Source organism: Passer domesticus, chromosome 2 (genome assembly GCF_036417665.1).
Source record: "Passer domesticus isolate bPasDom1 chromosome 2, bPasDom1.hap1, whole genome shotgun sequence".
Lineage (NCBI taxonomy): Eukaryota > Metazoa > Chordata > Aves > Passeriformes > Passeridae > Passer > Passer domesticus.
In genome coordinates, this window is record NC_087475.1 from 87,475,686 (window position 1) to 87,490,928 (window position 15,243).

At 41.7% G+C, this 15,243-nt stretch overlaps 1 protein-coding gene across 2 annotated transcripts; it reads left to right on the forward strand.

The window, feature by feature from the left end:
• Positions 1 to 1,279: 1,279 nt before the first annotated feature.
• Positions 1,280 to 13,553, forward strand: LOC135294491 (transforming growth factor beta activator LRRC32-like). Of its 2 annotated transcripts, none has more exons than XM_064409819.1 (3): positions 1,280 to 1,595; positions 5,251 to 5,341; positions 9,905 to 13,553. In XM_064409819.1, the coding sequence occupies exons 2-3, from the start codon at positions 5,255 to 5,257 to the stop codon at positions 11,843 to 11,845; spliced, it is 2,028 nt and encodes a 675-aa protein (XP_064265889.1). In that variant the 5' UTR covers positions 1,280 to 1,595; positions 5,251 to 5,254; the 3' UTR covers positions 11,846 to 13,553. The 2 variants fall into 2 exon arrangements, with proteins under 2 accessions (XP_064265889.1, XP_064265887.1); XM_064409817.1 differs by having other exon boundaries at positions 1,281 to 1,877.
• The last annotated feature ends 1,690 nt before the right edge of the window (positions 13,554 to 15,243 follow it).

Here is a 15,243-nt window from a genome sequence, read left to right on the forward strand (position 1 = left end):
AAGCAGAGGTGAATCCCGCTCCTCCTTCTCCTCCTCCTCCTCCAGCCACAGAGCAGGTATGTGGAGATGCATGCAAACCTGGGAGCATGCTGGACAGTTGAGCTTTTGATTGCAGGAGAGATGCGACTTAGAGCTGCAGCCTTTAAAAGTAACACGGACAAGGAAGGTACTGTATAAATAAAAATATGCATATGCAGCTATACCTGTTCATTGTCAAACATAGTATAATTAAGAACATGTATCACTATTTTTTACTTCTTTCCCATAATGGACACATTACTTTTAAATTGATTATCCTTTTTACATTCTTATTGCAGAACACGTGCAAAATGTACTCATTGTAATATTTAACAAACCACACCTTTCACATCTCCAGACATTTTCATCTTGAATCTCACAGTGTGGTGCAGATCTGAAGTGACCTTGTCAGGAGCTATGTGCTAAAGAGAATGAACAGTAACATGTGGCAGAGGAGCCAGTATATGTTTACTAGAATCCACCAAGTTGTTTGGCACGTGCTGTTAAAGGACATGCGTTTTATCTGATTTTAGTAAACAGATCCAGGAAAGTTGGACAGAATTGATGCTGTCCAGTAGAGGGGAGTCAGAATCTTCCTATTTTTTTTTTTTTGGTACACCCAAATTCCTTGTCCATAATGGCAGATGTCAGTGCAAAGAGGGGAAAACTCACAACACTGAAGGCAAAACTCTCCTCCAGGCAGGAACTGACTCAGTTCAGATATTCTTCATGCATCCAGGGAAGAAGATTTGCAGTGATCCCTGGGAAGCTTGCTTTGGTCACTGATGCTTGCTGGAGCTCTCTGGCAGGGTGGCCCAGGCAGGGCTGTGGCCTGGATGGTGAACCCAACACTCAGTTTGGTCCTGATACAGCCACTGTGGAGCTGGCCAAACTCAGAGGTTTGCACTGCTGTAAACTATCATGCAGATGCCAACACACCCCTGCCCTGCTACCAGGGCACGTCAGAGCAGAAAGAGACAACACAGGCAATGTGCAGGTACCTCACAGGTTTACACAAGTGCATTGCTTCTGAAATAAAAGAGAGCTTCACATCCAAGGAAAAGAAAGAAAAATCCACCCCACTGCCCTTTCTGGAAGGCATTTACATTATTTCCCATTCAAGCATTAAATTGAATTTATCCTTTCCCCCAAGGGTGCATTTGGTCATCCCACTGCTCTGCCACAGAGACAGAGCTGAGCTGTTGGGAAACCTAACATATGTGTTGTCCCTACTGTGAAGCTTCCCTCCCATATACCCTTTTCCTGTGCATCCCATTCTGCATGGATGTGGAGTTTTGTGTTTGTGACTAGCTCAGTGCCCCTGATTCACTCCATCCCCTGGGAATCTACAAGCTGACAGCTGTGGGACAGGCACGGATGACTTCAGAGACAAGCACGTGTCTGCAAAGCCTGCAGAGAGGATCTTTTTGTGGAATTTACTCACTGTTTCATGTGTCAATACGAGAGGAGCATAATTACCAGCTGAGAAGCTGCAGGAAATAAGCCAAGACTGAATGGACGAAATGGAAAATAAAGAGAAGCGCATAGGACACACACATTTTAAAACAATTACGGAGGTATGTATTCACACGCTTGTGGGAGCCTGGGAATACATAAGGGATCGTGACTGCAAAGGAATGAATTCACAGACTGGTCTATGGGGAGTATTTTTTTTCCCTGTGACTTCAAACTTCTCTTGGAGCTCACAGAGTTTTAGTCAGCTGGCATGCAAGAGAGGTATGACTTCCCTAAGTAAACTCTTCCTCGACTTGCCCTGGAAAAGCTGCTGGGAGAGTCTGTGAGACAGAAGGCTGCAAGCAGAGGTGATTCCCGCTCCTCCTCCTCCAGCCACAGAGCAGGTATGTGGAGATGCATGCAAACCTGGGAGCATGCTGGAAAGTTGAGCTTTTGACTGCAGGAGATATGGGGGCTCTGGCGACTTAGAGCTGCAGCCTTTTAAAAGTAACACGGACAAGGAAGGTACCGTATAAATAAAATATACTGTGTTTATGGATAGGCTGAGAAACTGGTTAAACACACTGTGTAGATGGCTCTATCCACACAGCTGTATATTTAACCCATCAGGGGCTTGCACTGCAGAGTCAGATTCCTTATGTTAAGGAGGCACCGATTAGTTTACAACAATGCAGTTGTCATACGCCAGGTTTGCTATTATTCTCTGTGCTTACAGTAGTGAAAGATGGGGACATGTCTGGGTGTTTTTTCTTTCTCTACAGGACTTTAGTCTGTTTGTGGAATTGCTGCATTATAGTGCTCTGAACCAGGAGTGCTGCAGAGACCAGCCTTGTACACTGATTAAATGCCACTCGCCCAGCTCCCCGATGCTGAATCTTAGCACAGCCTTGGGCAAATCTCAATTTTAGCACAGCCTTGGGCAAATCTCACAGCCCCGGTAAAATGGGCAAAAGGCTGCTTGGCTCCTCTGCCTCCTATCAGCACTGTCATTGAGCTCTCCCTGTTGGAGCACGAGGTGTGAGATGGCAGCATTACTGTGCTACTCTTAAGATCCTGACTTGAATGTCACCTTGGGTGAACAATGACTTACTGAGAGGGTTTTGCTGCATCTGGATTGTCACCACAGGAATTAACACTTAGCATTTGGAACTGATAAAGTTTTAGAAAATCCTTATTTATATAAAAGTCACAGATACATTTATAAAGCCAAAACCTGGTGTATTTTGATAAAAGCATTTTTGATGAAAGTGCAGATAAGTTTCCTTAGATAGAATCAAAAGTTAGGTTTTCTACAACAGAATAAATTTGTTTGTGGTTTTTTTTTTTACAAAGATACAATAATTTCAACTTTAAAATCAATTTATTACTCTAAAATGCTGAAATCCTTTAATTTTCAGTAAAAGACATTCAAAACAAGTAATATCTTTTTAAAGCAGATATTTTCATTTCAGTGATTGTATCAGTACTGTACCTTTTACTAATATAATGATGGATGGATTCAAGGGGGGGTATCAATATCATGCAATCAGATCTATCAGAAGTAACTACCCTCACCTCCTGTTAGATCACATAAATTGAATAGATCTTTTCCCAGACACTGATTCCACTGTCAATAGAAAGAAATTGCTCAATTAAAAGCTTTGTTTTTCTTTTTGCTGCACTAAAATAATATGAGAAATGCCTATGTTTTAGTTCCTGAACTTGAGTTTTCCCGGGAACTGTGCTTCCAGGGAGATAGTTTGTTTTCATGATCAGATAGTTTAATCTGAAAATCACTTTCTGCTGAAAAAAGTGTTTTAATTTTCCCATCTCCTACCGTCCCTTCACCCAGCCCCTTGCTCAGCAAGTCTCCAGCCTGGTGAATTTCATGCAATTGTCATTTTTTGTTTTTTTTCTTTCCTGTAGAGAGGAGTCAGGGAAAAAAAAAAAAAGTGATTAAAATAGGGACTCTGGCTAAACCGCATGTATCCAATTAATTGAAAATGTTAATTTCTGGTGGGGAAGTTCTGTTGGCTAAACACCTGATACAGGTGCAAGTAGGGAGAGGACAGAGTGAGAGACGAGGAAAGCAACAGCCTCAAAAGACAGGAGAAAAGCCATGCTGGGGTTAGAGGAGATGTAGGAATCCTTGTTTTGGTATGCAGACTTGACTTGTCTGTGGTTTTAATGAAGCAAAGTCCTGAGCAGCAGAATCAGTGCATGCCCTTCCCTCCTGGTTTGGCATTTGTTTCTGTCCAGGCTCTTCTTCACAGTTCACCTGGCACAACTGTTTGGTCACTTGGTAAAACAGCTTGAGGAAATGAGCTGGGATTTTTAAAAGCTCAACCAACAAAATCTCAGCTATTTTTATCCCTGCAAATCCAAACTTCCCAAAGTTCTCTGAACATCCGTTGTAGAAAATGCAAAGCTGCAGTCATCCTGGTCACTTGTTGCTCTTCATTACAGGCATGATATTAGTAGTCCATCTCTAAATTAAATCAAAATCTCCTATTTTTAAAAATATATCTTTTTTTTCTTCTCATGGAGGCCTCAAACGTTTGAGATTTGTCTTGCAAAAGTGTCTGTGCATTGCAAGTGCTATTGCACACTGCTGACAGGGCAAAGTCCACACACAGAGCATCTGAAAGGAATTTAAACCTTTGGACACCGCAGAAGTCCCCAGTGCCAGCCTAAGTTCCCTGCTCACCCCAAGGGGTTGCAGATAGAGAGGGAAGCATGCCAAAGTCAGCACTGCAGCCAGCTCCAGACAAGGGAAGCTCAAGACATGACATGCTTGAGGGAAGGTGGCAAAAACGAGTCTGACACTAGCCCAGTCAAGGGGAACCTGTCTGGGGCTTTGATAATCTCACTGACAGACTGTTCTCTTGAGAGCTTAACATGGATTTTTCTATCCATTGCCCTCCCCCGTTATCTTTGCATAGTGTTTTCATGACTGGGCCAGCAACCTGGTCTGCAGGAAGATGTCCCTAACCACAGCAGAGGGGTTGGAGCCAGAGGATCCTTAAGGGCCCTTCCAGCCCCAGCCATTCTGTGATTCCATGATTCTGTGATTCATGCCTCTCATTTCAGGGTGCATTACAAGGCCAATTAGATGTTAAGAGCCCAGATTTTTGGCATATTATTTCAACCATGGGAAAATTGCATTGTAACAGTTCAGGCTTGTGGCTCTGGGAGAAAGCAATGGGAAAACCTGTGTAATGGTAGGTTTTCCAGCAGCAGTACTTAGCAGAAGGAAGGGAGGAAACCAGCAATTAGACAGCTGCTTCAGCCATAGAGGGCAGCACAAAGTAATAAATACAAACCTGAACTCACAAACCACCTGAAATCATCTTCTGTGTGACAGAAGAATGTCTGGCAGGGTGGTGTCCTGTTGTGGCTAATATCCTTAGCTTAATTGGTTGGATCTAAACAGAAACCATTTCCATTTGAGAGCTCTTTCTATGTGATGCCAGACACACTGCCCAGCATGAGCATCTGGACTTTATTGGGTGGCCTGGGTATCAACTAGGCAGCATCTGGAAGCACACAAACCCATTAAATGCCTTGCATCTTCCTTTTGCCACCAGGCTGAAAGGAATGCAAAGCTACACAGGTAAGTCATAAGTGTAGTAGGCTCAGAGATGGGTTAATTTATTGCACTGCTTGTGTCCATCTAGATGACAATCTCCATACTAGATGACGATCTGGTGCCAGCTTTCACATGTGTTGACCTCTATGTTCTGTTTGAAATCTAACCATAATTGCTTTTTCCTTCAGAACCATGAAACTGAACATCATCTTCTTCCTGGCAGTGATGAACACAGGAACCTTTAACTATCATCCCACAGAGGGGACACCCTGTGAAACGGTAAGGAGAGATTCCTGCTCAGGCCCTTTGGGATCTGCAGTGAGGCTGGGACACCCCCATTGCAGGCACTGTGCAAACAGCCATAGTCTCTGAAAAGGGAAATCCTCCAGGACCAGACTTTCTGTGGTGGCAGAGGTAGGACTTCCAGGGTTAGAGGATGGGGAGCAGGCACTTCTCAGGCTATGTCCTTTTTGTAGTGACAGCATATAAGAGGGGTGGAGGAGGGGTAAGGTGGGAAGAATGGTCATTATCTTTGGCTTTTTTTCTGAAGGGGAGCTGGTTAATTTGACCTGATTTCCCTAAGGCCATAGAGGGATTCTGGGACTGAGACAGAGAAAATACTTAGACCTAAAATCAACTCCTTTCTATCAGGCCTAAGTTCTTTGTGCTTTAAATAAAGAATCTTCTGTGAAATACCTCTATACCAGCCCTTTTGTAATAGTAGGGAGACTGACCTCCTCTGCCCTGACACAGCATTGCTGCCAGGGAAGTTGCACCTGACTTCTGCTGGAGGAAAAAGAAGCGACAAAGCCTCTTGCTCCAGTACAAAATTTTCTCCTTGGATTTTTGCAAGCACCTGGTACAATATTATAAATGTTATTCAGGCCTGACCTTTCTCTCTTCCCTATCAAAGTATTTCTGACTGTAACAAGCTTTTAAAAATACCTTTTTTTCCCCTAGATATTGAAACTGCTTAGCACAAATCTTCAAGAATTTCCAAAATAGGAAAAAAAACCCTATTTACAAACTGTACACAACTCCCTTATGGAACTCATTGCATTCCTGCCCATCTGCTGTGTTGCTGCACTTCCTGAATTCCAAAGAAATTAAAACCTAGTTTATATAGAACAATTTTGGGAATCTACCTGACTGAGTAGCTCAGTTGATTGGCTGGAGAGGGAAGTTTGATGAAGCTTGGGTCCCATGTATCACAGAAAAGTGAAGACTGGGCAAGACACACAATAACCCAAGCAGATTTGTCCCATTCCACAGACCCAGCTGACTGCTGTGAAGTAAACATGTGCTGGTTTCCAGCACTCCACCATAAACTGCTTTCATCAAGCCAACAACCCAAGGCTCTAAGCAGCTAACTGAGATAAATTTAGCTCTGACAAAAAGATGCAGTCAAAGGCTGGGATGCTCATCTCAAATAAATGAACAGCTCAGCATTGCAGATGTCAATGCTGATCATCTTCCTTTGCTGGATGTTTGCTCCAACAAAAGATGCGTGTAAATCCAAACACCATTTAAAGAAAGAAGGAGCTACTGGATTAACTGCTGGGTTCATTGAAGTTTTGAATTACTATTTTTCATCACAGCCTCACTGTTTCACAAGGCACTTTCCCTGTGGCAACACCTTTAGAACAGCAAGGGCTCAAAATTTAATACTTTCATCCCAAGTCTCCTGGAAAAGGCATGAATCAGAAACTTGTGCCTGTCTGTGACTCATCACTCATCCTGTCATTGAACAAGAACCCTAGGAGAGGTTTTAGGAAGTAAGCAATCCCTACCAGGCCCTTGACAGAGGTGTGAGCTGCACTGATTACACAAGTTGTGGCATGTCTACTTGTTTGCAAAACACAGCTTAAATGTCAGGAGGTTCTTCCTAACTCATGCTGCCTTCCAAGGTCAGGCAAGGCTTCAAGCAGATCATGTTCTACCTCCCAAAGTAAGATGTTTCTGCTAATTCATGTTTGCTGGCAAAGGATAAGCTTTGAAATAATTTACAGAAGGGAAGGGATTTTAGGAAATTCTGTCTTACCTTGGATTGAGGTGGTGCAAGAACATGTGCATGACCAGTTATTACAGTTCAGCCAATGTGGGGTACCTGGGCAAACTGCTGAGGTTTGATTCTGTAGCTGAGACTCCACCTGGGCAGCCCTTCTGGGAATGGTCATGGGCATCACACAAGTGCAGGTCAGTGCCAAGCTCCTGCAGCCCAAATTCTTCAGTTCAGATGTTCATGAGTTAACAAAGGAGAACACGAGAGGAGGCTTGGATCCAGCTGCTTTTTTTTTAGAGCTCTTACCAACATGGATGACAGCTTCCTCCCAGTGCTGAGCAGTGAAGAACTGAAACAAGAATCCAAATTATGCTTAGCTGTTGAGCTCTCGAATCATTTTTTGCCAGCACACAAGTGGGACCAGATACTAAAGGGACCAAATGCTCCTCAACTTGCAGTACTTCTTGACAATGGACTTGAAATGAACTGATGGCAGCACTGGCAAAAAAGATGAAGTCAGAACATGAGACTGGCAAAACTGTCCTTTCTAGTCTTGGGCAGCTAAGCCATTGGGCTAAGAGGTGGGAGAAAGGGAGATACACCAAAGAGATGCTCCATCCCACTGAGATGTGCTTTATCTTTTCTTCTTTCATCCTGATGAGGATGAAATTCATTCAATTTGAGCCTCAGGGGAGTAAAGAAGGTGCAGAAGATGAGAAATACGGTGAGGATCAAAAGAGTGAAAAGAATTATAGTTTTAAAAGAAATATGGGAGGGGAACTATTACAGGAGCAAAGGGCAGGTAGTGGCAAGCACAGATTTAATCTGTCCCTTTTACCCCAGGGACAGTTCTATGGATGCAGATTAAAGGCAAAATCCTGCAAGATACATGGTGATCTGGGCCTGACCTCTCAACCATTGACTTCAGTGAAAAGTGGCTGGCTGGCAGGCATTGACAGGAGTTGGACCAGAACTTTGCTAAGATACTTTCTCCCAGACGGAGTGAAGGGGGCTCTACACTTGTTGAGATTTGGCTCAAAGTGTCTGAAGAAACCTGGCATCTTCCATAGGCTGCACAGTACCTGCTGCTTTTTCACTCTGGCTTCTGCTTCTTCCATAAACCAATTTTAAAAAAGCTTCCTTCTCATGCCTTGGAGCTAAGCCCAATTCTAGGCATATTTTAGCTCAAAATGAGCAATTCTACAACGGCTCTGCAGGAAAGAAATACTATCAGGGAGAGGCCAGAAAATTACCTTTTTTTCTCCCTAATATTTTTTAGCTGGGGAAGATTTAAGTGAATTGGAGGGGAGGAGAAAAGGGTTTCAGGTTTTTGTAGTCAATTTACTTGGGATCTTTGGGAAAGATGTATTGTAGGAAGGACTGTGGAGCAGTCTGACTATATCTAGACTTCAGATGAGTACTTGTACTTCTCTGACACATTTTTGTGTGGTCTCCAAAATTCAGATTATGCAAAAGAGATTCACAAAAGACTGACTAGTGCCACACTTCTCCAAAGCAGATGTGCCACTTCATTCACCTCAAAGTTCACATGAAACAGATAGGTTTTAATTGTTGTTACTTGTAATGTTTCTTTAACATCTGAAAAGTTTTGCATCATGTATTTTGGATCCTGCTTCCCCACAAAAATTAAGATTCAACAGATTTTCTTCTTTATTTCTTTCTTTTCTGATCTTTCTACAAATACTATATGGCCCAGACATCCAAATACATTAATGACAAGAGTTTTCCTCCAGTAAATTAAATGTCACCTAAGCCTTTCACTTTCCATTTCCTCACATGTATGTTTTCCTTATTACTAAAATATAGCTTGATATTTATGCAAGGATGCTCATGCTCATGCTCCCAATCTTCCTTATGAACACACACTCCAAATTTGGCCTGGACACAAACTCAATCTTAGCTGCTATTAAACAGACTTGCTTCTGGAAAGTGGATTTGATTTTGACATTTGTTTTTTTTCTCTATCTGCTGCTGAGAATTGGCCTGAAAAAACATGAACCTCACTGCACCTCACAGTTTTGTTCTCTCAAGTGCTGGCGTTACAGAATTTGTCTTTTCCACGTGTGTCATGTGTGTGTTGTCAGAGCGCTTTCACAGGGTGCTCTGCCCATGCAAGAAGAAAGGAACTGTTACCTTAGCAAAAGGATGAACACGGGTAGTAAAAGCAGGAGGCGTTTGGACGTTTACATCAGAATTCAGTCATTGAATGATCCATTTTGGATAAAAGTGAATTACTAAACTAAGCCATAGCTAAAGGAAAATATGATTGAATATCTGAGCATGTGACTATGAAGAAGAGACAGGTTTTGTGATGTAGGGTACTTATGTGTTTTTCCATCTTCTTGCTTTGGGACCCACACTCTCAACAGCATGAAGCTTTTTCAAGTACAGCTAACTCTCAATTTTTTGAGTTCAAAAAATCTAATACAGAGATGAAAGTGAGAAAATTAAACATCAGGAGAAAAATTAAGAGATGGTGCTTGGTTTCAATGGAAAAGGGGCAAAACTCCTTCACTTGGGACTGTTAAAAAGAATTCAGAAGAAAGGTACAAAAAGGAGGGCATTCAGTAGATATCAAACACAGATAAAACTCTACTGTTGTAAGTCAATGATGTCTTTAAAATGAAAAGAGTGTTGTTAGCTGCTGAGAGGTGTTAGGATTGTTTCTCTTGCTCTCTGACTGCTCAGATAAAGTGGTGGGATGAGTGTTTCAGGAGGAGGTTCTGCCTGGGTCTTGAATGTTATTTTCTTTATATATATCATGCAAAAATGTTTTTGATTTGTCATGTGACACCCCCTTTTCTCTCCTTTTCTGACAGGCAAATTCACAGGCATTTTGCCACAACAAAGACCTCCACCAAATCCCTCACGAGCTCCATCTGAATGTAAACAAAATAGATCTGTCTGGAAACCTGATTCAAAGCATCCCTGAAATACCATTATCACTTTACACTTCCCTTCAGTATCTGGATTTAAGCTTCAACCAGATAAGCTTCATCACATCTGGAGTGTTTGCACATATGACAAGTTTGCTGGAAATAAATTTAGCCAATAATAATTTACATGAGCTTGTTCAGAATGGGACAGAGGGGATTGGACTTTTGCCCAAGGTGGAAATAATGGACTTGTCCCACAACAATCTCTACAGTGGGATGGCTGAGTATTTAATTCAACAAGCTCCAACACTGCGGTATCTTTCCTTGGCAGACAACAGTATTGTAATGATATCACACAAGATGTTTCAGGGATCTCCCAGTCTTGTGGAGATAGATCTTCAGAGAAATATCATCATGGAAATAGAAGAAGGTGCTTTTGAGACTCTAGCAAGCCTTTCCAAACTCAATCTCTCCACAAATTCAATTACTTGCATCTCTGATTTCAACCTCAGGCAGTTGGAGATACTTGACCTTAGCAGGAATAGCATTGAGACCTTCAGCATCACAAAGTCAAATGATGAATATAGTTTAAGATATCTGGATCTTAGTGAAAACAAATTGCTTCACTTCCCAGTCTTGCCTCAGGTAAATAAACTGGTAACTCTGAATTTATCAAATAATTTAATCCAGCTCACTGCTGAATCCCCTTATAATAAAATGGACTACATGGAAAATGAATGGCTAGATGCTTCTTTTCATCTTCTTGATCAGAAGCAAGGTAAAAATACAAGTTCTCTTTATTTATCCCAGCTTGTATATTTAGACTTAAGTTATAATAAAATCAAATCCATTCCAGATGGGTTCTTTGAGTCAATGTTGTCCCTTCACACCCTTAATCTCAGCAAAAACTGTCTTCAGGCATTTGCAGTAAGTTATGATAGTGCTTTGGTCTCCCTGACTGTCCTTGACTTGAGCTACAATGCTGTGCAGAACCTTCTCCTCGATGCTGGTGCTTTGCCAAGTTTGAGGGAGATTCATATTCAAAACAACAACCTCCAAACCCTGCAATTCGACATCTTTTCCAGTCTTCCTAGCCTCAGCCTCCTTAACCTACAGAGCAATAACATCAGCCTTTGCCACATGCACTTGGGATTAGCTAAGCAAAGACTTGCTGGAGAGGAAAGTGGTTGTGTGTCGTTTGTCAATTCTCCTGCTCTCCAGTACTTGTACCTAGCAGACAACATGCTGAGCATCCTACCAGCACGCGCCTTCCACAAGACTCCACTGCTTGTCTTGGATCTCTCCATGAACCCTGGACTGAAAATAGAACTTAAAGCTCTAGCAGGACTGGAAAAGTGTCTGGAATACTTGCATTTACATGGAAATAGCCTGACAGATTTAAATATTGACTTGCCTTGTTTTAGTCACCTTAAACATTTAAACCTCTCTGAAAATCAGCTGAACTGGCTGCCTAAGTGGAATAGTGACACTCCACTGGAAGTTCTAGACTTACGGAACAATAGGTTCAGTACATTACAGGACAGCAACATTTTAGCATTAGAAAATTCACTTAAAAACTTGTATCTCTCTGGGAACCCACTCAACTGCTGTGGAAACATCTGGCTTTCATCAATGATCCAGAACAAAAATGTACAGATCCCCAACGTGGAGCACTTAACGTGCCAGTACATTCGGAGCTTCGGCTATTGGGAAGAAATGCATGTTGAGGACATTAGACCAGAAGACTGTAAAAAAGAGGATCTGAGGAAAATCAACATCCTCATTATATTAACATCTGTACTAGTTTTATCTGTGATCATCATTGGTGTGGGTTCATTTTTTTGCTTCCGAAGGCAAAACTTTAGCCACCAGTTTAAAGCATAGGAGCAAAAACAATCCTGAAAACTGAAGAAATCAGGTGCTACCCTGACACTGTGTAGAAATGAAGGAAAAAAATTTAATCTTTGAGTTTTAACTGTGGATTTTATGATGGTATTGAAGTGTCCCTGAACTGCACCACTGTACTGGTCTGGGTTACAGGAATGGGAAGGAAAATTGGCTCTGTTTTGCACTTGCTTCATTCACATGCAGAACTGCTTAAAAGATTACACAGTGTTAGAAGGGGCCACTGTAAAGTTCTGCTGCTGTTTTGAGGGATGTGTAATTTAAACCAGCTCAAAAGAAAAAGGCCTGTAAGGTCTTGTGACCTGAAGGTTTTCAGTAAGCTCAGATGATGCCATCAGCCAATTAGGAAATCCCTTCTCAAAGCTGTGTGCCTCCACAAGATATTTCAGTTTGGTCTGAGCTTTGCTTTTACCTAGCTGGTTAGCTCCTAACCTTTCTTAAACTGAAATCATACAAAGATGTGCCAGAGTGGGTCAAAACACAATCTTCACTCAGTAAGTTGGTTGCAAATTCCCCTCGAGTTCCAAAACAATGAGAATTTAGCTAAAAACAAACCAAACCAAACCCAAATGGAAATTACAAGGAGTGTCCATTGTGCTCCTGCCTACCATTTAGGTATATATATCAGCTGACAATGAAAACCAAAGACCATGTGGTAGGAACCTCTTTGGATGTCTCACAAATTTTGTTAGGATATTGCTCCAGTCCGTGGGGCAAGACATGAGAGGTACATGAGGTCAATTAGTTCCGGCACTTAGTACCCACAAGGGATGTAAAAGAAATCTCAGGCATGAAGCAGCTGCTGATATATTACTCAGATCTGCTCAGAAGGCCACAGGTTCACAGTTTAACTAAAAGAAAAGAAATTTGTCTCTCATGTGCAATACATATTTAACTGGGTATAATGTGAAGAAATTAATCTCTGGGGTGAATACTTTGCAAAAGAAAAATCTTGCAGAATTAATTTCAACCAGCTAGAATTGGACTGAAATGCTTACATTTCTAAGGGAAACTGTGGGAAAATCATGGCATGTGGTTGCATTTCAATATGGAAGAATAATATATCTACTTTTAAAGGTCATAGAAGGTTATACTGTAAAAACATACCGTTGTGAAATGATACACAGGGAACCTAGTCTGTGCCATTATTCACATCAGATGTTCACTGTGTCACCCTGAAAAGATATTATACGAGCTGTAAGAAAAGTTATGTAGATCTTCATTCTGTGATGGGTTTAACATAGCTAATATGCTATGTTGCTAAAAGTCAACACTGATATGTATTTTGTTCCCTACCTGACAGAAAATTCACCTTTTAAAGTGAAGAAAAACCCACCAACAGTAGGAGCTTGATCTGCTAATGGGGTGCAATGGCTTCAAAAGTAACTATATCAGGTCTTCTGTTGATGCCATGAATTGTACATTAAGGCATATAACAGAAATAGAGGTCAAACCAAAACCTGTCCAGGTAAATAACTCAGAGTCAAATTGCTGCTTCCTTTCTGTTTCTTCAAGCTAGTGACTATAGAAATTAACACACTACAAAAGGGTGTATAATTCTATTTTTAAAGCAGCTATGTAAGAAACTGGCTGGTGGATTTCACTGTGGAATTTTGTATAATAAAAACACATTTGAATTTTGTAAAAAGCACTGGGTTGTGAATATATTAAATCACCAGTTTAAAATGCTCCACAGATGAAAAGAAAAGCCTCCTTATTTCTCCTGTGTTGTTCAGACTCCACCTTTGACCTTTACCTTCTGGTCCTGAAGAAGGGACAGCTGTTCCATATCTTAGAGTCCAACCAATGGAAACCAAGAAGATCTAGTGAAGATGAAGGCAAAAATTCAGAATAGGTTTTTCAGAGAGCTTGTGGATGACACATCCCTGGAAGTGTCCAAGGCCAGGCTGGATGGTGCTTTGATCAACCTGGTCTAGTGGAAGGTGTCCCTGACCATGGCAGTGGGGCTGGAACTAGATGGTCTTTCAAGTCCTTTCCAACCCAAGCCATTCTGTGAATCTGTGGGCCTGTGAATTTGCACAAACCCTCAGCAGCAATGGGGCCTGATTTAATATCTACAAAAGCCCATACGTGAGCCCATCATTGGCTCAAGCCTTTATTCAAGTAGGGAATAAAGCCTAGTCTTTACTCTCTAGTCTAGTAAATTGCACAAGCAGCAATCCCAGGAACTAGTTGGAAGTCTGATGTTGAAGTTGCTGAGCTTTTCCCTTGGTGTGAAGGCAAGCTGAGCTGTGTGCCTAGACACTGTTTAATCTTCCACACACCGAGTTTATGGCTTTTGTGTCAAGTAGGACAATCTCCTTCTCAGAGCCAGTATTAACTAGACTAGCATGGCTGGAATTAGACCTGATGACAGAGTCAAACCAAATTAATTATTAGTATTCACACCACTTTTGTTTGGCTCTCCCAAAAGGAAATGCTTGTTATTACTAAACATCTGGGATCACTTAGATTTCCATTGACTTCCCCAGGAGCAAAAACAGTTTTCTCAAGAATAAGCCTCAGGCATAAAGTGCAACATCGCTTGTTTGGATTTTTCTGTTAGCAGTATAATCAACCAAGAAGTGACATGACTCTGCTCCAGCCAATTCTGTCATTCTGGATGTGGTGAGGAGCAAGAGGGGGGAAAAAACATGAATAAAATAGCAGAGAGGGAAAACAGGGAGAAATGTGAGCTCTGCATGATATTATGCATCAAAATAGGGGGTATGTAGCTGACAGCCCCAGCTCTTGCCTCTCCTGAGTGTTACTGTGTCTTCAAGAAGCCCAAATGCCAAATGATGATCCTGCATCAAACATAGACATTATTCACATCTTCCCACCAGTCAGCTCCATTTTCCTAATATGTTGGTGGCATGGTTTAATAAAGAAGAAAATTAACCCTGTCCCAGCTGACACCAGGACAGTAGGCATGGTACAGGCTGTTTTGACTGCAATTTTGCAAGCAAGAATTTGCATCCTCATTTACTGCTTTTTCATAAAGTCCTTGCAACAGACTTGAACCTGGTCTTGAACACTTACAGGAATGGGGCAACCTATTCCAGCATTTCAGTACCCTCTGAGTAAAGGATTTCTACATAACAACTTATCTAAACGCGCCCGGTATCAGGTAAATATAAGTCCTGGAAACATTAGGAATGCTAGAAAAACTAGAAACAGAGAGAGACCTTAAATGCTCAGCAAGTCATCACTCATGTTAGCCATCCATCTCAGTTTCCAGAAGCACTGGCTTTTTTTTCCTCCAAATTACCCTTTTTTATTTGCAAAGTACTCTGTACCCTAACAGAGTACCAGGGCCTCTAGCTACAGCCTTCCCTGCAGGGACTCTACTCAGCCCTAAACTAACCACAGTAGGT